The sequence below is a fragment of the Bos taurus genome, chromosome 9 (genome assembly GCF_002263795.3).
Source record: "Bos taurus isolate L1 Dominette 01449 registration number 42190680 breed Hereford chromosome 9, ARS-UCD2.0, whole genome shotgun sequence".
Taxonomy (NCBI): Eukaryota; Metazoa; Chordata; class Mammalia; order Artiodactyla; family Bovidae; genus Bos; species Bos taurus.
This window is the reverse complement of record NC_037336.1, coordinates 23495099-23517911: the sequence shown is the minus strand read 5'-3', so window position 1 is coordinate 23517911 and position 22813 is coordinate 23495099. Positions and strand designations below refer to the sequence as shown.

The 22813-nt window shown below is 40.2% G+C and overlaps 1 protein-coding gene and 1 pseudogene across 18 annotated transcripts in view; both read left to right on the top strand.

The window, feature by feature from the left end:
• Positions 1 to 22813, top strand: part of SNAP91 (synaptosome associated protein 91) — a 169504-nt gene that overhangs the window by 126031 nt on the left and 20660 nt on the right. For 8 of the 18 annotated variants that reach the window (XM_059889673.1, XM_059889668.1, XM_059889669.1 and 5 more), the window contains 8 exons: positions 102 to 179; positions 339 to 410; positions 853 to 936; positions 2171 to 2254; positions 12222 to 12356; positions 13902 to 14051; positions 17452 to 17482; positions 18336 to 18447. In XM_059889673.1, the coding sequence (XP_059745656.1) occupies positions 102 to 179; positions 339 to 410; positions 853 to 936; positions 2171 to 2254; positions 12222 to 12356; positions 13902 to 14051; positions 17452 to 17482; positions 18336 to 18447 (746 nt within the window). 18 annotated transcript variants of the gene reach the window in all.
• Positions 2320 to 4707, top strand: LOC783071 (FtsJ homolog 1 pseudogene; annotated as a pseudogene).

Sequence of the window (22813 nt, the reverse complement as noted above, 5' to 3'; positions counted from 1 at the left end):
TTTCAGAACTCTTCCAAAAATGCTCACCCGCAACTGGAAAGTGAGGCGGTTTCTGGCGGGTCCGTCCCGTTGAGTAAAGGCATGTGTGTTCTTGGTCTTAGATTTGTTTGAGTCTGCTCCTGAAGTTGCTCCCGCGCCTAAGCCAGAGGCTGCTCCTAGCATAGACCTGTTTGGGACAGGTAAAGCCAAAGCTCCCTTTCTTTACGTGAGTTTGCCTCGATGTTTTCATGAAAAAGCCCTTTGTCTACCCCTGTGATAATGCACTTGTTAGATTTCTGACTTTGATTTCAGCTCTCTACTCACTTATGCTTGGTTTTGGTTTGTTTCACTTTGGGAAGATGCTTTCTCCTCTCCACCACAAGGGGCCTCTCCTGTGCCTGAGAGCTCTCTCACTGCTGACCTCCTATCCGGTGAGTGTTTCTGCCAAGGTCAAGCCTTCCTAGATGTTTTAGTGGTGGGGGTGGAGGGTATGTGTGGAGAGACAGATGCAAAAATATGAGGGTTGTCTTGAGTTCTTTTACGCTCAAAATTCACTTAAAAAAAAAAAAATCTCATTTTTGGTCCATCCACAATTGCTGACCCCCTATATTTCAAATCTGCTACCAACTGGAAAGAGAAAAACTCTTTTTCATACTACATCCTGTGACCTCAGGGAGTAAAGTTTTATTTTCTTCTGTGAAATATGTATTTTTAAAACTGTTGGCTTTTACTCAACTTTTAAGCCTGTCTAACTTAAGAGGTTAGCTCTTCCTGCTATTCAACATGAAATCTCTGGGAGCTATTTGTCAAGGCTCAGGGTTTCGTTTTCCTTTGGGTGACGTGCCCTTTGTCCTGTTCTGTGCTTTGCTCCAGTGGATACGTTTGTAGCACCATCTCCTGCAACCACTGCCTCGCCAGCAAAAGTGGATTCTTCAGGGGTGATAGACCTTTTTGGGGGTGCGTATCTCTCCACCTTCAACACTCACAAAATCCTCCCCCCCCCCAGAATAGTTTTGAGATCTTGTAGTTCATTATTTTTTTTCTTTTGACTATGTGAAATTATTTTCATCTTTTAAATGTGAACTTACATTTTTAAGATCTTTCCATTTCTTTGTCATCATCATCTTCATCCTCATTGGCTCATCCTATTTTTTAGTGCATGCCCTAACAAAACCAGATGATTTTTCATTTGCAGTCTTGTGTTTTTAACTTTTCATTCATCCTCATGTAGAATCAACTGATTGGAATTTCCTGCTACTGCTCTTCCTTGGTGATCCTGATCTGTCAGCTAAATCAACGTTTCCAAGTTCTTTAAAGCAATATAAACATAGATTATTTGGAAATGAAAAAAGATAAGCCAGTTAGAATTGAAAGCATAAGCTCTAGATGTCATGCATTATTTCATAGGGTTTATTTATGTTGAGTTTAATGTTCCTAAATCCTCCCAGAGAACTAGAAGATGTTTCACTGACTTAAATGCATTTTTCTTTTCCTGTATGCTATTGGAAGAAAGGCACATGTACTGAATTAACTCTAGAACTACTCATTTGGATGATACATTCAGTGTCTTCTGTTAGCAGTAAATTTATTGGGGAAAGTCCAAGTTTGGAGTGATTTCTTTATGAATTTCCATAAGTGCATATGCTGTGGGCTAAAATACCATCCTTAGCAAGTGAAACCCACATTGAGTAGTTAGGATATATTGATGCATTATGGCGAGTGCCATGAAAGGAATATGAGAGGTACAAAGGTGTCGCAGTTTGTGACATTCAGAGGCTCAAAACCTGTGGCAAAATCATTAAACTTTGATACAGGTAGGGCAGCTGCTGCTTGAATTGTTTGTTAAATTTTGTTTAATAGAGTTCTAATGGGAGGGGATTCTTTGCTTTGAGCAAAAAGCTTTAAAACTTTGATCCTGTTTTGATAGATTATAGGATTCAGCCCTTAAAAAAAAGAAGAAAAATAATTTTCTTACTCTTACAAAGAGGTGTTAATTTTTAAGTATCCTAGAACTCTTCTTTTGAGAGAGTGAACTGGTCAGAGCGTAATTCAATCCATTCAGTCATTTCACATATCCACAGGAGACAAGCTTACCACAGAGTGTCATGTCTGTGCATTTCTCAGCAAATCACTTCCCTTACTTACTGTTTACACTCTTTTACTTTTTTGCTGCATAATGGATAATGGGTAGATGCATTCGGAAGTAGTGCTTCTGAACCCCAACCTGCACCTCAGGCTGCTTCTAGCTCGTCAGCATCGGCAGACCTACTAGCTGGTAATTAATTGCATTAAAATAAAATAGTATTTTATGAAAGTTAAGTTTGGATATATTTTTATAAGTAACAGATAATATATAAATTTCAAGGTGCATGTCTTCTTTTCCTTTTAGACATGAAATTGAAAAATAAGACATTGTGTAATAGAAAGTTGATTATTTCCCAGGAGTTGATGAAATTGGTCTTAAAATCAGTTGTATGCAAGCCACCCCTGCAGCTCATTAGATGCTCTTAATATGCCTTACTTTCAGTTAGCATGTTTTTTATTAAAGAAATAATATGCTTAATTCAGCAATTTTTATCTTGTATTGCCCCCCCCCCCTTTTTAAAGGAATTTGTGGGGAAATGTACCACGATATTTGACAGTTCTATAATATGTGAATACTCTAAGAGAAGCTTTTCTACATTTCCACCATTGGTTAGATTTTTTTTCCCCTCTTTTTTTTATTGGAATATAATTGCTTTACAGTGCTTTTTGAGTGAATAACATTATATGTAAATACAAAAGGAAATGCAATAAAGATATAGCATAACTAAATGTTAAAAATGATTTTTAGAGATTTTAAACCAAAAATTAAGGAGCATCTCAAAATTGGGGAGAAAGCGCTATCAAAAATTAGTATGTGAGTTCTCGTTCCTCGCGATGTTTCTGCCTCGCCGTTTAAGACCGGTGGCTTTCTTCGCGTCCATTGCATGTTGGGAACGGCAGTTCGTCAGACTGGCTATGTCGCTGTGAGATGCCGGCACTCCTGGTAAGTTCAGGTCCGTCTGGCTTCGCACGAGCCACTGCGTTTCACGATGACAGGCGTGGCACGCTCTGGTCACCGTTAGGTATGCGCGACAGGCTTTCAGAGCAACTAAGGAAACAAGCCGAAAACCTACGACTTCTCATGGGCTTGCGGTCTCGCTGAAGCTCGTGCTCCTCACGGACCGGCTGTCCTCGTTCCTCTTCTCCCCGCTCCGAAAGTTTGAGCTTACTGTTGGCAGGCCCCTGGGCAAACGGTGTGTGAGATGGGATGGTCATCAAAGGACAAGCGAGATGTCTACTACCGGCTAGCCAAGGAGAAAGGCTGGCGCGCTCGTAGTGCCTTCAAGCTGTTACAACTTGACGAGGAATTCCAGCTCTTCCAAGGCGTGACGCGGGCGATTGACCTGTGTGCGGCCCCAGGCAGCTGGAGCCAAGTGCTGAGCCAGAAGATAGGGGGCCAGGGTTCTGGCCATGTGGTGGCTGTGGACCTTCAGGCAATGGCTCCACTACCAGGTGTGTTACAGATCCAGGGGGATATCACCCAGCTGTCCACTGCCAAGGAGATCATCCAGCACTTTGAAGACTGCCCCACGGACCTAGTGGTGTGTGACGGGGCTCCTGATGTAACCGGCCTCCATGTTGAGTATATGCAGGCCCAGCTCCTCCTAGCTGCTCTGAACCTTGCCATGCACGTCTTGAAGCCAGGGGGCTGCTTTGTGGGCAAGATCTTCCGAGGCCGGGATGTGACACTGATCTACAGCCAGCTGCGTGTCTTCTTCTCCAGGGTGCTATGTGCCAAGCCCAGGAGCAGCCGAAATTCCAGCATCGAGGCCTTTGCTGTCTGTAAGGGTTACAACCCTCCTGAGGGCTTCCTGCCCGACTTGACCAAACCCTTGCTGGATCACTCTTACGATTTCAACCAATTGGATGGCCTCAGCCGCATCATTGTGCCATTTGTGACCTCTGGGGACCTGAGCGCCTATGATTCAGACTGCAGTTACCCACTGGACCTAGAGGACGGCTCAGAATACAAGTGCACTCCACCCAGGCAGCCCCCCATCTCACCACCCTACCAGGAGGCGAGCACATTGAAGGAGAAAGGGCAGCTGGCCAAGGACAAGGAGATCCGCCCTCAGGACTGCCCCACGAGCACAGTGGACAGGATGCCCCAGTCCCTGACTGTTCCACAGCGCCACACCCTGCAGCCCTCTGAGGTCGAAGACAGTGGAGTGAATTATTCGTCTTAACATGTTAAGTTAGCCAACAATCTGATAAGGACTGGGAAGCTGTTTGCTGTTAGGAAAACCAGAATTTGAGTTGATCTTATTTTCAAATATCTCCTCAACCAGTCTAAACATACAAACTCCAAGTGGGAACCTCCAGCAACTACCACAAATAGAAGGAAAGAAACATCCCAGAATGTCCATCTTCACTACAGAGGGGAGTCTTGAGTGGGGTCTTGCTTCTTCTATAAATCTTTGCAGCCATGGGTCCCGAATATGTCCAGAACTCACCCTGAAAGCAGGGTTCTTAACCCTGGGTAGAAGTCAGGGGTATCTATGAACTTGATGGAGGGAAACATTACATTTTTATTTTCACTAACTGAAATTTTAGCTTTACTCCAGAGTCTGAATGCTGGCAGCAAATCAGAATTGTAAAATTACTTTTACAATAGTAAAAGCAGTGTCTGCAACTTTCCACCAATAGAGGTCACAGTCACTTATTTAATGTTATGTTATAGTTGTTTTGGACATCTTGAAATACTGTTCACATTGGTCACTACTTTGAATAAGATCTTTTTTTTAAATTTGTCTTTTTGATTAAAAGATAATTGCTTTGCAGAATTTTGTGATTTTCTGACATATCAACAGGGGTCAGCCATAGGTGGGATCAGCCATAGGTGTGCTCAGGTCCCCTCCCTCCAGACCTCCCTCCCAGCTCCCTCCACATCGCACCCTTGTCACAGAAATTGTCACAGGGCCCCTGTTTGAGTTCCCTGGGTCGTACAGCAGGTTCCCGTTGGCTGTCTATTTCACATGTGGTATTGTAGGTTTCCATACTGCTCTCTGCATACGTCTCACCCTGTCCCTTGTCCCTCCCCCATGTCCATGGGTCTGTTCTTTGTGTCTGTTTCTCCATTGCTTCCCTGAAAGTGAATTCATCAGTACCATCTTTTTGGATTCCATATATGTTTGTATCCATATGATGTTTGTATTTCTGTTTCTGGCTTCCTTTACTCTGTGCTTTGGGCTCTAGGTTCGTCCAGCTCATTGGAACTGACTCAAATGCGTTTCTTTTTATGGCTGATGGTATTCCATTGTATATATGTACCACAGCCTCTTTTTCCGTTCATCTGTGAATGGACATCTAGGGTGCTTCCATGTTCTAGCTATTGTAAATAGTGCTGCAGTGAACATTGGGGTACACGTGTCTTTTTCAGTTTTAGTTTCCCCAGGGTATATGCTAAGGAGTGGGATTGCTGAGTCATATGGTGGTTTTATTCCTAGCTTTTTAAGGGATCTCCATACCATCTTCCGTAGTGGCTGTATCAGTTTCCATTCCTACCAGCAGTGCAAGACGGTTCCCTTTGCTCCACATGCTCTCTGGCATGCATTGTTTGTAGACTTTTTGATGATCGCCATTCTGACTGGTGTGAGGTGGTATCTCATTGTAGTTTTCATTTGCATTTCTCTAATGGTGAGCGATGTTGAGCATCTTTTCATGTGTTTCTTTGTCATCTGTGTGTCTTCTTTGGAGAAATGCATTTTTAGTTCTTTTTCCCACTCTTTGATTGAGCTGTTTGTTTTTCTGGTTTTGAGTTGTATGAACTGCTTGTATATTTTGAAAATTAATTCTTTGTCAGTTGTTTCATTTACTATTGTTTTCTCCCATTCTGTTCAGTTAAGTTGCTCAATTGTGTCCAACTCTTTGAGACCCCATGGAAGCATGCCAGGCTTCCCTGCCCATCACCAACTCCTGGAGCTTGCTCAAACTCATGTCCATCCACTTGGTGATGCCATCCAACCATCTTATCCTCTGTTGTCCCCTTCTCCTCCTGCCCCCAATCTTTCCCACCATCAGGGTCTTTTCAAATGAGTCAGCTCTTTGCATCAGGTGGCCAAAGTATTGGAGTTTCAGCTTCAGCATTAGTCCTTCCAATGAATATTTAGTACTGATTTCCTTTAGGACTGACTGGTTTGATCTCCTTACAGTCCAAAGGATTCTCAAGCATCTTCTCCAACACCAAAGCATCAATTCTTCAGCACTCAGCTTTCTTTGTAGTCCAACCCTCACATCCATACATGACTACTGGAAAGAGCATAGCTTTGACTAGACGGGCCTTTGTCGGCAAAGTAATGTCTCTGCTTTTAATATGCTGTCTAGGTTGGTCATAACTTTTCTTGTCCCATTCTGAGGGTTGTCTTTTCACATTGTTTTTAGTGAATAACATAACTAAAGTACTAACTTGATGTACTAAAAAAAAAAGTTCATATATTGTAGCACCCCCCAAAAAAAAATTTAAGTGTGTAATTTAAAACTCAAAGACTAAATGCATAATCTCTTGAAAGGACACATATCCCAGAAAAACTAGTTATTCTTCATTTAATTTACTGTTAGAGCTATGACATAATTGCAATTCCAGAATTGAACTGTGAATAAAATATCACCTTAGTCTTCTCCTTGAGTAGAAATTTCAGGTTCTATTTGGTGTACCTAGTGTGGTGAAACTAGAGAACATTCTAGAAGAGGCAACTTCTGTGTCCAAGGAGGACAGGCTAACAGAAAAAAATCTCTCCAAGTCATTGAGGTTGCTGGTGGGATATAGGCATCACCCACATCTCAGACAGAGTCTGGCTGGAAACTTGAGAGTTATTATAACAAATGAAATGTTATTTCACCCAGTGAAGAGTAAAACCGTCAAATTCCTCTCATGAGATATCAACTGAAGATATAGATGTTTGAAAGATGTAGACAGTTTCCTGGATGGCCCTGTAAAAATGGACTATTAAGGGAGGTTAGGTATGTTGAGGGATATGCCTAATTTGTGAGGTTGATATCAAACAGGGAAACCATTTTCTTCCATAAGAGACAATTCTGGGATGACGGCACCATAATCTGTACTAGCATAGGTCTGTGCCTGTAGTGGGAGGGAGACCTACGTCCTGCAGTAGGAGGGCGACCGTTCATAGTTTCTCATTTTCTGTTAACCACATGGCACAGGTAGCTTTAGCAGGGCCACGGAAGTCCTTGAAATGATTTAAAATATAAAAACTTTCAGTGTGCAATTAATAACAGTTCCCACTAAACTGGTATGGTCTATAGAGGACCAATCATTTCATCTCTAGGGGTCAGAAACAGAACAGACAGAAGGTTCTCAGGCTGTTATTCTTAGAAATATTGACTCTCTCAAATTGATTTTAGTAAATGGACTTAATAACTGTACCACTGAGAATAAAGGAAATTACAGCATCTTTAACATAATAGAGCTCATGTGAGTGTGGGAAAATGTGTGTGGGAATGTATTTATCTACCAGTAATTTTAACATGGTACTCCCTCAACCCAAGTGATGTGTGTAGACAATGACTGGCAGTTTTGATTTGTCTCTATTAATAGAACTTCATTAAGTGTGTAGGCCATTCCCCTGTAGAGAGATACATTCATAAGACTGATCATCTGTGATAAAAGGCAGTATGTCTGCAGCTGGTGATTCATGTAGGACAGCTCAAACATGTCTGTAGGACATCTGAGACATATATATATATATATATATAGGCAGGAAGCCGAGCAGTTATTACTTTATTTTCAATTGCACAGACTTTCTTAATATCAATTCCAAAACAAAGAGAAAGAAAGAGTCGTCATTAGTATTCTCTTACTCCTTACCTCTATTCCAAGTCTCTAAAACTTTTCACTTAACAGGAGTTCTCCAAACTCCTTATTAATGCCTAGCATTTTCCTGCTTAACTCTTCCTTTAGAGTAAAGCGACAGATTTTTCTTCCTTAACATAATAATCGGTTGGCTATTTTATATCACTTTATAGCTTTGTAATTAGTCTAGGTTTGTGAAGGTGCCTGCTTCATAAGAACTGAGTATAATGGGGAAAAGCCATCTTTCCAGATCTCTGTTGACTTTATAAACCTATCAGAAGGGGATAACTCTGGCCTCACACCTGGCTGTAGGAAAGAGGTCAAGTAGTATTGGGAAAAACCAGGGTTCTGGAAGATTCCTTTCTGAAATCCTGGCTCCGCACTTGCCATCAGGTCACCTGAATCAAATTATTTAACCTCTCTGGCCCCAGTTTCCTCATTCATGAAAATTCCTGGAGTGATTGTGAGGCTTAAATAAGCTAATATATGTCTTAGGTTGAATGATATAAAATTGGTATTTTTGTAGGATCAAAATGGTCGAGTATTGGCAGTGTATGTGGCTCAGATAGTTCAACCTAAAAAAATTGCTCAGAATGTGCCTGTCTTTTGGTGAGCCTCATGCCAATTTTGGCTAAACCTTCACTTTCATAGAGAAAACAGTGATCTTTTTTTTCATTAAATAGTGTTATTTATTCATCTATGGGAATGAACCCCTTACCTTATGAAACTCACCAGCACTAAGCAGGTGAGCCCTGGGTAAATGCACATGGTTTTCTCTTTTTACTACTGAGTCACGGGTGGTGTATTAACTTCCCTTTGCATCTTTTCTAGCTGTGAAAAGATAGGATTGAATCAGCTGATTTTAATGTCCTTTCGAACACTGACATGCTGTGACCTTAGAATACATTGTCCTTTCTTGACCAAATTTTAAGAAACTGAGCATCAGGTACAGTTGTTTCCATGTTCAACTGTAACAAAGAGAACCACACCCTTTGCCTAGATTTCCGACTGCCGTATTCCAACTTGTGGGGGATGTTTCCAAGAAGTCAACCTTAACGCAGCAACCAACCTCCCTAAAACCAAACTGGTCATATCCTCAAAAATAATTGCATTTATCCCATCTTCTAGTAAAGTAATGCTCAAAATTCTCCAAGCCAGGCTTCAGCAATATGTGAACCGTGAACTTCCAGATGTTCAAGCTGGTTTTAGAAAAGGCAGAGGAACCAGAGATCAAATTGCCAACATCCACTGGATCATCGAAAAAGCAAGAGAGCTCCAGAAAAACATCTATTTCTGCTTTATTGACTATGTCAAAACCTTTGACTGTGTGGATCACAATAAATTGTGGAAAATTCTAAAAGAGATGGGAATACCAGACCACCTGACCTGCCTCTTGAGAAACCTATATGCAGGTCAGGAAGCAACAGTTAGAACTGGACATGGAACAACAGACTGGTTCCAAATAGGAAAAGGAGTATGTCAAGGCTGTATATTGTCACCCTGCTTATTTAACTTATATGCAGAGTATATCATGAGAAACGCTGGGCTGGAGGATGCTCAAGCTGGAATCAAGATTGCCGGGAGAAATATCAATAACCTCAGATATGCAGATGACACCACCCTTATGGCAGAAAGTGAACAGGAACTAAAGAACCTCTTGATGAAAGTGAAAGAGGAGAGTGAAAAAGTTGGCTTAAAGCTCAACATTCAGAAAACTAAGATCATGGCATCTGGTCCCATCACTTCATGGCAAATAGATGGGGAAACAGTGGCTGACTTTATTTTTCTGGGCTCCAACATTGCTGCAGATTGTGATTGTAGCCATGAAATTAAAAGACGCTTGCTCCTTGGAAGGAAAGTTATGACCAATCTAGATAGCATATTCACAAGCAGAGACATTACTTTGCCAACAAAGGTCCGTCTAGTCAAGGCTATGGTTTTTCCAGTAGTCAAGTATGGATGTGAGAGTTGGACTGTGAAGAAAGCTGAGTGCCGAAGAATTGATGCTTTTGAACTGTGGTGTTGGAGAGGACTCTTGAGAGTCCCTTGGGCTGCAAGGAGATCCAACCAGTCCATTCTAAACGAGATCAGTCCTGGGTGTTCACTGGAAGGACTGATGTTGAAGCTGAAACTCCAATACTTTGGCCACCTGATGCGAAGAACTGACTCATTGGAAGAGACCTTGATGATAGGAAAGATTGAAGGCAGGAGGAAAAGGGGACGACAGAGGATGAGATGGTTGGATGGCATCACTGACACAATGGACATGAATTTGAGTAAACTCTGGGAGTTGGTGATGGACAGGGAGGCCTGGCATGCTGCAGTTCATGGGTCGCAAAAGTCGGACACGACTGAGCGACTGAACTGAACTGATCCCATCTTCGCTTCATTATGATGTTAATTTTTAAATATCTACAGGATGTCTTCATTTAGGAAGGCTACATGATCCTTAAGTCACTTGAATACTGCTAAAATCACTTCAGGTAGTCCCCATGAATTTTAGAGAGCATCTTGTAATAGGTAACAGTTCTCCGTGTTTCATTTTTTCATACATAAACAAGGAAACCTAAGCCAGTGTCACTATCCATTTCCAGGGACAGCATGATTTTCTGGTTAGAAATAGTAACTGGAGAATTTCAGTGGAAGTCATTTCCAAAATTATAAATTGACTGTTACAAAGTGTAAGCTGAAGGTTTTTTGTAAGCATTCTTTATGTTTTTTGGCAAGCATTTTGTGAAGAAAAAATATAGCTAGATGAGAAAAGAATACATTTATATATATATTATATATATACCCAAACTTGAGTATAAAAAAGACTTCTTTAATTTTGATACGTGTTTGATAATAGGACATCATCTAATGTCTTCTTAAGGAGTCACTTTCTTCATGAAAGTGAAAGTGAAGTCGCTCAGTCGTGTCCAACTCTTTGTGAACCCATGGACTGTAGCCCACCAGGCTCCTCCATCCGTGGGATTTTCTAAGCAAGAATACTGGAGTGGGTTGCCGTTTCCTTCTCCAGGGGATCTTCCCGACCCAGGGATCAAACCCGGGTCTCCCTCATTGCAGGCAGATGCTTTACAAAACCCAGGTCTCCCTCATTGCAGGCAGATGCTTTACCATCTGAGCCACCAGGGAATCCTTATATCTTTTTGTACAGAAGCAATACAGTGAGCTCTGCTTCTGTCTGTTGATTGAGAGCAATAATTTACTTCCAGGCTTCAAAAGAGAAACACTTAATTTGAGGTCTTTGCTTTCTCCTCACCTTTTAAATTCAAAAGTATCCTTCTTTCAATAAGTGTTAATTCAGTGTTTTAGATATTTGACTGAGTATTCGTGGAAAAGATGAAAAAAGACAGTTCCTGACACCAAAAAGCCACCCCCAGGGTGGGGACTTGGGGTGGAAATAAAGGATGGTGTATGGGTAGGGTGGGGAGATGTACCAGTGCTGAGAGCACAGAGGCAGGACACATCACCCATGTGTACCAGGTGTGGGAGGGGCAGGGTCGTTGTGGCTGGTAGCTGTGGGTGGCAAAAGGAGGCAAAGAAGCCCTCCTGGGGCTGGTATTTGACTCATTGTGATGTATTATGGCCGCAACTGAGTTTGCAGGGAGGGGAGAAGGAGGTCCAGAGACAGGTGTGCTTGTTTGCTATATAAAGGAACCCACATTATATGAATCTGAAAGTTCTGGGGAGCCCATGAAGGATATTAGAGAAGTAACTTTGTCAGCATTGTCTACTCAGAAAGATCACTCTGGCTGCACTGTAAAGGCTAGGTTGGAGGAGCTACAGATTAGAGACAGAAAGTCGCTTTGTGTTGTATTGGGTGAGCCTAAATTTGTCAATGGCAGCAATTAGACTGGAACATATAAGAAATATATTAAGGAGGAGTTGATGGCAGGATACATGCATATTTTTCTGATTTGCATTTTATTATTATGCTGAGCCAATGTGTAAACTAAGCATTTTCGAGGTACCTGGTATTGTGATTTGAAGAAATAAAATTTAAATACAAAAATAACTATCTGAAGTTTAACCATAGTGAAACCACCTCAGCTTTATGTACTCCATCATAACAGTAGATTGGATTGCTGCAGGTTCTCTTAACAGGGACATAAAGTCTTATGTGCTCTCTGATTTGCAGTTAAATTAAATCTCTCATTATGTGTCAGATTTTAAGATACTTGAAAAACTATTCCAAAAGCATAACTTCCTGGGTTTCATTGCCTTCTCATCCATATGCACTCAATACCTTTTTGGTCTTCTGTTACTTCTGCTGATTCTGTTTTATTGGCCTTTACCTGTCTTTAGTTGTTTCTGCTTATATTTTTCTGGAACTACTTTTTCCCAGGATTTGGGGGTTCTTTCATGGCTCCTTCTCCATCGCCAGTGACTCCAGCTCAGAATAACCTGCTACAGCCCAACTTTGAGGCAGCTTTTGGAACAACGCCTTCAACTTCTAGCAGCAGCTCCTTTGATCCTTCAGGTGAGGCAGTGATTTTTCAAATATTCTTTTTATTTGTTCTGTTTCTAAAATACACCGCCTCAGGTTCGTGTGATATCAGGAAATTTATAAGCAAATATTGAATGAAGACCTGGTTTTAAAACTGTTCAATAAATCTCTCCTTCTGTAACCTAAGTAAATATTTTCCATACATTTTTAGTGGCTTTAAGAATAACCTGCAGTCTCTTTCTGTTTTTGTTTTTATTTTTTAGCAGAAATTTAACTTAACATGCACACCATCTGTTTGCATGAGCTTATGTGCACGTGGTTTGGAGAAAGTTAAGGGAAAACAAATACTTTGTGCTAAATCTTTGTGCAGTATCTCAATGTGTAGACACTCCCACTGCTGTTGCTTACACTCTCTGAAGTTTGCCTGGCCCTCCGTTTGATGAAGTTGACACGAATAGTATTCTTTGCCTGCCTTTAACCTTTCATCCTGCTGTCATTTTGTTTGTATTTTCTTCCATTCTACTCTTCTCATGCTGGGTCCCTACTACAAATTTTCAATTGGTGAGTTTTTGGTAATTGTGTTTCAGAAACACCCCAACTATATCCTCTGCCTGACAATTTGGTTGCTTCCATTGCCAGTGCTGAGTTGAATGCTGTCCTTCATTTAATTTAGAATTATTGTAGAGTGGTGTGTGTATGGTAAATATGCATTGTTTTTTATATATTAAAAAATTAGCAACCATAAAACTTTTGATGTAGGTATCACCAGAAGCTTTTCTACAAATTCTATGAGACAGCATTTTTGAATAGTCTCTCTGTATTCCGGGAACTAAACAAATGGTCATTTGTTACATGCTGATCAGGAACCATCAATAATAGCATGATTCTTAATACTGAAAATAGCATATATTGTAGCTATGCCCTTAAAGTTAGAACCAGAAGTGGTTCTAACTTTCATACTACAATGAAAGAAACAAAAATCAAAATTCTTGCTTCTACAGTATGTTTTTCAGATATTTGTTAATAGGTACTAATCATCAGATCAGATTTTACCCCAGCACTGATTTCATAGGAATTAGGAGATTCAGACTTTCTTTCTCATTTAAGAATTTTTATAAAAGTAGGCACTGTAACTACCACATATTGAATGCCTATTTTGAGTGAGCATTATAGTAAAGGCATGACGTATATCATCTAGTTTAATCTCCACAACAAATCCATGTTGTAGTTGTACTCTTCCCACTTACAGGTAATAAAAACTCAGACAGTCACTTTCTCAAAGTCACACACTAGTGAGGCAGCTGACATGAGCCCAATTCTGATTCCCAAGTCTGTGTTCTTTCCTGAACGTTACACAATTTCTTTTTTCCACTTTCATGTTCATTAGTATTTCCGTACTTTATGAGTAGCCATATGTAGAGATGTTTTTTTGTTGTTATCGTCATTGAAAGTATGGATTAAGTGCCTTCTTTGGTAAAATTGTAAATGTATTTGTTTCATTCTTTTTCAAAAGAGTTTCCCTTTGATTTTGCATATTTCTTTTGCAATTATTCTGAACCTGTTCTATTTGATTTCCAGTGTTTGATGGTCTAGGTGATCTTCTGATGCCAACCATGGCACCAACTGGGCAGCCTGCACCCATCTCACTGGTACCACCAAGTCCTGCAATGGCGGCAAGCAAAGCCCTTGGGAGTGACCTTGACTCATCTCTTGCCAGCTTAGTAGGCAGTGAGTAATAGAATAGTTTTCTTTAGCAGAATCATATGTGAATTTTTTTCTCTCTCTCTTTTTTTTTTTTTGTATGAATTGTTTCTGAATTCACTTACAGGTGAGTATGTCAAGGAGTAGACAGAAATTCATAGTGTTTTACCCAGTACAATTCCTTGGAAGATATACAGTCCCTGTGCCATTGTCTCACAAGCAACATGGAGGCCACTTTTAATCTGAATTGCCAAAGGTGTAATTAGAGAGCATGTAGAGTAAAATCTAAGTGTATTATCTTAAATAAAGTATTTAATTTTTTATTTCATTTGAAAATAACATATTTACCAATTGAGTATCCAAATTAGTTTCAGTTATTCATTGAACAAATATTTATTGAGCACCAGGCAGTCTTCCAAGCTCTAGAGATAAATCAGTGAACAAAGCAGATAGAAATTTCTGTTCTTACAGTGCTTAGCAGGGCAGAGACAACATTAAATATTTTCAAATAAATAAATTCTCTAATATGTTAGGTTGTAAATGCCATGGAGAAAAACCAGGACATCCAAAGAGGGTCTGTAAGTACTACAGAGTAGCCCTCACTGAGAAGGTAAAATTTGTGCAAAGATTTGAAGGTAAAGGAATGAATCATATGGATATCTGAAGGAAAAAATTTGCAGGCAAAGGAGATGGCCAGTGCAAAGGCACTGGGGCAGATGATTGCCTGGTATACTCAAGGAGTTCCATGGACATTAGTGACTGGAGCTGGGTAAGTGAAGGAGAGAATCCTAGGAGATGAGGGAGCTATTACAAAGATTGGCCTTGTTTTAACTCTGAATTCAGTTATTTTGTTAAGGTGAATGGGCTTACCATCACCAATACATTTTGTTTCACTCAAGGCTATATCAAAAGTTTATCAGATCCCTGAGACAACTTTTTTCCTATGTAGTATTCCTTCAGACATATTTTTGTTTCCCATTCCCATGATTTAAAGAATACATTTCTCCAAAGAATATATACATATGGCCACATGAAAAGGGGCTCAACATCAGTCATCTGTGAAATGTCTATCCAAACCACAGTGAAATATTACTTCACAACCATTTTTTGCCATTTAGTTGCTATATCATGTCCAACTCTTTTGCGACCCCATGTACCATAACCCGCCAGGCTTCCCTGCTGTGAAATTCTCCAGGCCAGAAAACTGGAGTGGGTTGCCATTTCCTCCAGGGGTCTTCCCAACCCAGGGATCGAACCCAAGTCTGCTGCACTGCAGGCGGATTCTTTACCACTGAGCCACCAAGGAAGCTAGTTCACGCGCATTAGGATGGCTGTAATAAAAAAGATCATAACTAGTCTTGATGAAGACGTGGAAAAATTAAAACCCTCACTTCATGGGAAATAGATGGGGAACAGTGGAAATAGTGTCAGACTTTATTTTGGGGGGCTCCAAAATCACTGCAGATGGTGACTGCAGCCATGAAATTAAAGGACACTTACTCCTTGGAAGGAAAGTTATGACCAACCTAGATAGCATATTCAAAAGTAGAGACATTACTTTGCCAACAAAGGTCCATCTAGTCAAGGCTATGGTTTTTCCTGTGGTCATGTATGGATGTGAGAGTTGGACTGTGAAGAAGGCTGAGCGCTAAAGAATTGATGCTTTTGAACTGTGGTGTTGGAGAATACTCTTGAGAGTCCCTTGGACTGCAAGGAGATCCAGCCAGTCCATTCTGAAGGAGATCAGCCCTGGGATTTCTTTGGAAGGAATGATGCTAAAGCTGAAACTCCAGTACTTTGGCCACCTCATGTGAAGAGTTGACTCATTGGAAAAGACTCTGATGCTGGGAGGGATTGGGGGCAGGAGGAGAAGGGGACGACAGAGGATGAGATGGCTGGATGGCATCACTGACTCGATGGACGTGAGTCTGAGTGAACTCCGGGAGTTTGTGATGGACAGGGAGGCCTGACGTGCTGCAATTCATGAGGTTGCAAAGAATCGGACGCGACTGAACTGAACTGAACTGAACATTACTGGGGAGAATGTATTGATAACATTGAGCAGCTGCCATGAAAAGTGATTTGGCAGTTTCTGGAAATGTTAAACATACAGTTACCATTCACCAGAGGGGATACCAGGTGACTCGCCTAGAAAGCTCTTCCCTAGATCTCTGTGCAGCTTTGCACAAGCTTCATCCCATGAGGCTTCCTTGAGCACCCTATTTAATCCTGCCTGCCCCCACTCTCAACCTAACCCACCAGCTCTCTCTTACCCTGTTCTTCATATTCACTTTTCCATAGGCTTGCTGTATTGCCTCTAGTAGCTTATATACTCTTCTATTATTTTGTTGTTTTATCATCCATCTCACCCCAAGAGAATGCAAATTCCTCTGTGACTGGGATCTTTATTTGCATCACTGGCTTATCTCATATACTTAGAACAGTGCCTGGCATATGGGGGCTCAATAAATATTTGCTGTAGTAGTCAATGATTTGAGATTAGAGCAGAATGATTTAACCCATTGGGTCAGGAGTTGCCAAGACAACTCACATAATTCGTAGATTCACTAGAAGGACCCAAGGGAGTCAGCACATGGTTGTACTCACAGCTGAGATTATAGCAGAATCGTAAGGATACACAGCTGGATCATCAAGGGAAAAGTCCAGAAGAATCCACACATGGACTTCCTTATGCTCTCTCCTCCCTAAGAGGGGAAGAACACACAAACATGCAACAACACACAAAGGTTTCTGCCCAGGAAAGCCCTTTATAAAGATTCAGCATCCAAGGTTTTTATTGGATCCTCATCCTGTAGGCACTCTGCCTAACATGTACCAAAATACCAGCCAGTCTCCTGAAAGGAAAGCAGATTTTCAGCATAAACCTAGTTGCTTGTACAGTTCAGACAAGTGAGCCATGCTTATCATTAGGAGAACAACTGTAGAGAACAATTTGGCTTCCCAGGTAGCTCAGTGATAAAGAACCTGCCAGCCAATCATCCCTGGGTCAGGAAGATCCCCTGGAGAAGGAAATGGCAAGCCACTCCAGTATTGTTGCCTGGGAAATCCCATGGAGTCTCAAAGAGTGGGACACGACCTAGCCACTGAGCCACAGAGAACAGTTTATATTAGCCAAGTTCCCACCCACACAGGCCTAAGATAGCAATCTCAAGCCTCCTAAGTTCACACATTTCTGAATACAGATTGACTTTAAAGTTTGATCCTTAAGAATAACGTGAAGTGAAAGAAAATGCTGGACTTGTGAATATGTTTCCTAAAGTGGTTTCTCTTCTGTAAAACTAAATGCAGTCATTTGTATGCAAAATATGGACTTTTTTTAGACCTCTGTTTCTTTGATCTTTTAAATGTCATATCATTTAAACTGAGTATAGAGATTTAAATTCTTTTTTCTCTTATCCATTTATAGATCTTGGAATTTCTGGTACCACATCCAAAAAGTAAGTATTTTTGAAACTGTCTGGTTTTCTTATGACAGTGTATTTGTACTTGTTTGAGACTATCAAACCTTGTACTTAATGGAGTATTACTCATTCTCAGACTAGGTAAATTGGTTTTTATTTCATTGTCAGTTTTTGTTTTGTTGTTATTCTACTGGAATCTCTATTCCACTATTGACTCTGCAATGAAAAGGAATAATCTGTTTCAGTCTCCAGATTCACACTAAATTATATCTAGAAATACTTGGGAATTGTGGTTTGAATACTTTAATAGCTTTAAATTCTAGATGCATTGTAATATTCCTCGCTAACATTGATTTTAAAAAGTGTCTCATGGAATCAGTTCTAAGGAAGAATAGTAAAAATGACAATGTATATGTTTTTTAGATGCATATTTCAATATCTCTGAAATTGGGATGCATTTAGCAATAGATATAATCTTATAATCACTGGAAGGCAGGTGGTAGTCATGATTCAATTGTGTGAAACCTTCTGTTGAAGCCACTAAGATCCAGAAAGTGCCATCATGGATTCATTATCAGTTCAGCGAAGGGTAGACAGTATTTATGACTTACTTGGAAGTTTTTGTAACCAGTGATGAATTCAGTTGAATTTTGTGGCACATTTTTCCATGAGCAGTGACAGGAAATTCCTGTTGTCACTGAGGTCAAAACTCTCTTGATGTTTTTGTCAAATGTCCTTAAGCTCTCTTAGATACGATATGGTAAGGCTCTTCTGTCTGTTTCATCCATTCTCTTTATTACTTCTTGACCCCAAATACAAATAAACATTTAAGGAGCCACATACTATTCTTTTCTGATTGTGTGTGTGTGTGTTGCATGGTTGATTTTAGGGGAGATCTTCAGTGGAATGCTGGAGAGAAGAAGTTGACTGGGGGTGCCAACTGGCAGCCGAAAGTAGCCCCTGCCACCTGGTCAGCAGGCGTTCCACCCAGCGCACCCTTGGTACGTAGCTCCCAGAGGCCAGAGTGGTGCAGGCACTGTGCCAGTTTCCAGGTGTATGGAGCAGGGAGCATGTTGCTGAATTTTGCTACTGATGTTGTACTTCTTGATCCGTGTTGAAGAAATGGAGCAAGATGCAATATTTACCAAAAGGCACATTTCATTGACTTTATATTTACTAAAGATTATGACCTAGCTTTTTAAGTATTTCAAAATAGTATTTATACTACTTCAGACATTAGTTTTTTATTTCTACAATTATAGAAATGATATTTCGATATTTTGAAACATGTAATACCATTGATATTTATCTATGTTTTTACCACATCTCTTGCCCACATTTCCTGATGGTCATAAATAATGAATACTTTTATTCTTGGCAGAAAGAGTGAGCTGTTTTCTATTGTGTACCTGAACTTTCATTTTAAAACCCTATGAAGTCTTCTCACTGTTTTTTAAATTTGAAACTACTATCACCGCCTTTCCTATGAAATTTAGATAGGTCTCGTTTCTGTATCCCCTGGAGTAGAAAATAGCAACCCATTCCAGTATTCTTCTCTGGAGAATCCCATGGACAAAGGAGCCTGGCAGGCTGTAGTCTATGGGGTTACAAGGAGTTAGACCCAATTGTGAAATAACACTTTTGTTTTCAATACTGTTATTATTAATTGAACTACAACTTAAGTGGTAGTTTCTATAGGAAAATATCTTCTCAGACTTGGTTTCCAAAACCCACTTCCTTTGGTCTCCCCACTCCACCTGCTGGTGTTTGTAAGAGAGCAGGAAACTCAAGGACTAATGCTTTCTGCCTTTGGTGAGTTCAAAGTCTGAAAGAACGTAATTTTAAGAAGTGATTTCTAAAAGATAACAATGAGAAGATTGCCTATTATATCTGGATGTTTACCTTTTAAAATCTTTCTTTGCATAAGACAATGCTTAAGAGGGCCATTTTTGTATTTATCTATAAATAAAGTTCCATTTTAATTTTTGTAAAGGATACTTAGTAGAAAACTACCCATCTCTTTTAAACTGACCTATAGGTCTGGAAGATCCCCTAGAGAAGGAAATGGCAACCCACTCCAGTATTTTTGCCTGGAGAATCCCATGGACAGAGGAGCCTGGCAGGCTGCAGTCCATGGGGTCGCAAGAGTCGGACCCGACTTAGTGACTAAACCACCACCACCATGCCCAGGATAGCCATGTAATTTATTGTGCAAACTAGTGCTCTTTGAGGGCGAAAGGAAGCATAATTGTTACTCTGGGGCCCCAAGCATGTGTCTGGTGGCCCACATAGATGCTGAGACCATAGGCAGGTAGCACTCTGGGCCTAGGCAGCTGCATTCCATTCTTTATTTTCTTAGTCTATTTTTTTGAAATATAGTTGATTTACAATGTTGTGTTAATTTCTGCTGTGCAGCAAAGTGATTCAGCTGTACATATATATGTATATATTCTTTTTCATACTCTTTTCCATTATGGTTTATCACAGGATGTTGCGTATAGTCCCCTGTACTGTACAGTAGGACTTTGTTGTTTATCCATTCTCTGTATAAGAGCTTGCTTCTGCTAACCCCAAGCTCCCATCCCATCCCTCAACTGCACTGCATTCTTAAATACAAAAACAGTGTTGGCGGTAGAGGGAGAGAGACTCGATAACTCTGAATAAAATCCCTAAAGAAAGAAAAAGCTTCTTCAGAACGCATCTTATACATCTGTTAATACTGCACATTGTCAAGAAATCTCTTAATTTATATTATCATCACCAAATTAAAAGAACTCATTTTTCTATTCTCTTCTATGCAAAATTAAAGAGATCTTATACGCAGTCCTAAGTAGTTTATACTCTTCCCTGGTGGCTTAGATGGTAAAGCGTCTGCCTACAATGTGGGAGACCTGGGTTCAATCCCTGGGTCGGGAAGATCTCCTGGAGAAGGAAATGGCAACCCACTCCAGTATTCTTGCCTGGAAAATCCCATGGACGGAGGAACCTGGTTAGGCTACAGTCCATGGGGTCACAAAGAGTCAGACACGACTGGGATGCTGAGGATCTAGCGTTGCTCTTATCAGCAAGATAAAGCTGTTCAGTGTTTTGGTTTGGGTTTTTTTTTCAGTTAGGGTATAGTTGATTTACAATGTTGTGTTAGTTTCTACTGTACAACAAAGTGAATTAGCTTTGTGTGTGTGTGTGTGTGTGTGTGTGTGTGTGTGTATATCCCTCCTTCTTGGACCTCTTTCCCACCTACCCACCCCCATTCAGTGTTTTTTTAACTGGTTAGTTAAAAAACAGTCATGGTGATAGCAAAGTCAAAGAAGAGGATAGGGGAGTGGAGGGAAAGGTGGTGAGAATACTGATATCTGGCAGATCAACCATAGGTTAAAAAAAAAAAAAAAAAGATTTGGAGCCAGAGGTGGAGAGTAAGATAAGAAAGAAAAGTCTCAGGCAGAATCCACTCAACTGGGGATTATTGTGAACAAACTCAGCAAGACACTGGCTGCCAGGTTTCTATATGGGGCAGTTTGCTGAGTAATGAGGCCATTATGCCCAAAGGGGAACAAGGGAAAAGTATTTTAAAGACAGTGTTGAGCTGGAGACCTTCCTTGACCATCACCTCCCCTAAGATGAAGATTTTAACCATACACAGTCAAGAATTCATCAGATAGTTAACAAACAACTCTTTTGCTTCTCTGAGGCCACAGGGCCACCAGTTATCTGATTGGCAGGCAGCATCCTAGAGACTGAGATTAACATTCTCATTCCTTTTAAACCCCCAAACACCTTATTTTTGTTTATGGGGCAGAAAACTTTACACTGTTAATAATGAAACTCAAGAAAGTTAAAGACAGTAGACCTTAGCATAAAATGTCCACAGCAGCTGTGGAAAGAGAAATTAGAACAACAAAAGTAATCTTTTAGGAGGGCAGAGTTGCCTAAACAGAGTTGTAGTTCTGTTTCTTTTGTTTATTTTCCTTAACGTTTTAGGCAGCAATATGAAGGCAGTTATTTTTTCATTGTTAACCCTCACTTCGTCACAAAATTTTACTACCATTTGCTCCATTTAAAGCAGAACTGTACTTCCCGATCAAAATTATGGTTTGCTTTCACTTTAATCATTCTGAGTTTCTCTGGCTTCCATCCACCCCAGTTCTCTCATAAAATGTCTCTTGCATTTTTCTATTCCTTAAATACGTTTGAGTCTCTTTTTCTAAGGACAGTCAAGAAAAAGAAGAGAGAGCTGAGATGTGTGCTTCAGAAGCAATGAGGGAGGGTTTGCAGGTTTTCCCATTAATCTGCAGGCCTTTGTTTTTGAGTAGGACATGAAAAGGTGGATGTCAGGGTGAAGACCCTTCTGCTGCCTTTTATAGATTTTATTAAGAGACAAGAGCTGGGTTACTTTTCTCAGTTTGTTTTAAATTCCCCTTAAATGCTGCTTAAAGGTGCAACTCTTAAAACTTTTCAGATGACAGCACCCAAATTAGATGTAAAAACTTTTAACAGGACTGGCATACTATCATGGCCATCAATAGGGTTATTCATTCCTAGTTTTGAGCACAACAGACCTGCTCAGTTTCCATCAGACAAACTAGGAAGGTACTTGCAACTCAGAAATATGTGCATTTTGTAGAAGGCCATAGTTCTGCCCCTAAAACCAGCTAACCTTTATACATCTGTAGGTGAAACATTTTGTCGAGGATTAAAAAAGAAAATAATTTTTTAAACCTTAGGATAAATAATATTGAGGGGATAAATTATTGAGTTAATCTACCATTTGAACAAAATGGCAAACTTAGACTCTCTTTAAATTTTTGACCCATTTATTTGATCAGGAATATCTGCAGATTCACTTTGTTTTGATAACTAGTTAAAAACCTTTTTGCTTTCACATCACTAAATCCTAATGATACAATTCTTGTAAAAAATACAATTGTTATTGTAAGGTACAATTCTGATAAAGCAATTCCAATCAATGATACAATTCTTAGTCTGTTGAGTAGCCTACCCCTAGACTGTTGAAATAATGAGTAGAGTGAATCTGAAATATAATATTTGTCTTATAGAGGAAGAAAAATAACTTTCCCTCTATCCTTCTAAGTTCTTAGTGGAGACTCCTGTAGTAACACATATTAACAAGAGAAAAACAGAAACTTGTTAACATGTATGCTTCATATATACATGGGAGATACCAAAGGGAAAAAATGAGTAACTCCCTGAGGTGGTCTAAGCCACTGGCTGAAATAACCATCTTCAGCTAAAAACAAAAGAAAGAAAAATATAGGGTGGCCAGTTAATGGAGAGGTTACCAGGAAAAGCGGGTCAACAAAGGTAAGATTTGTTATACAGGGCTTCCCTGATGGCTCAGCGGTGTAGAAT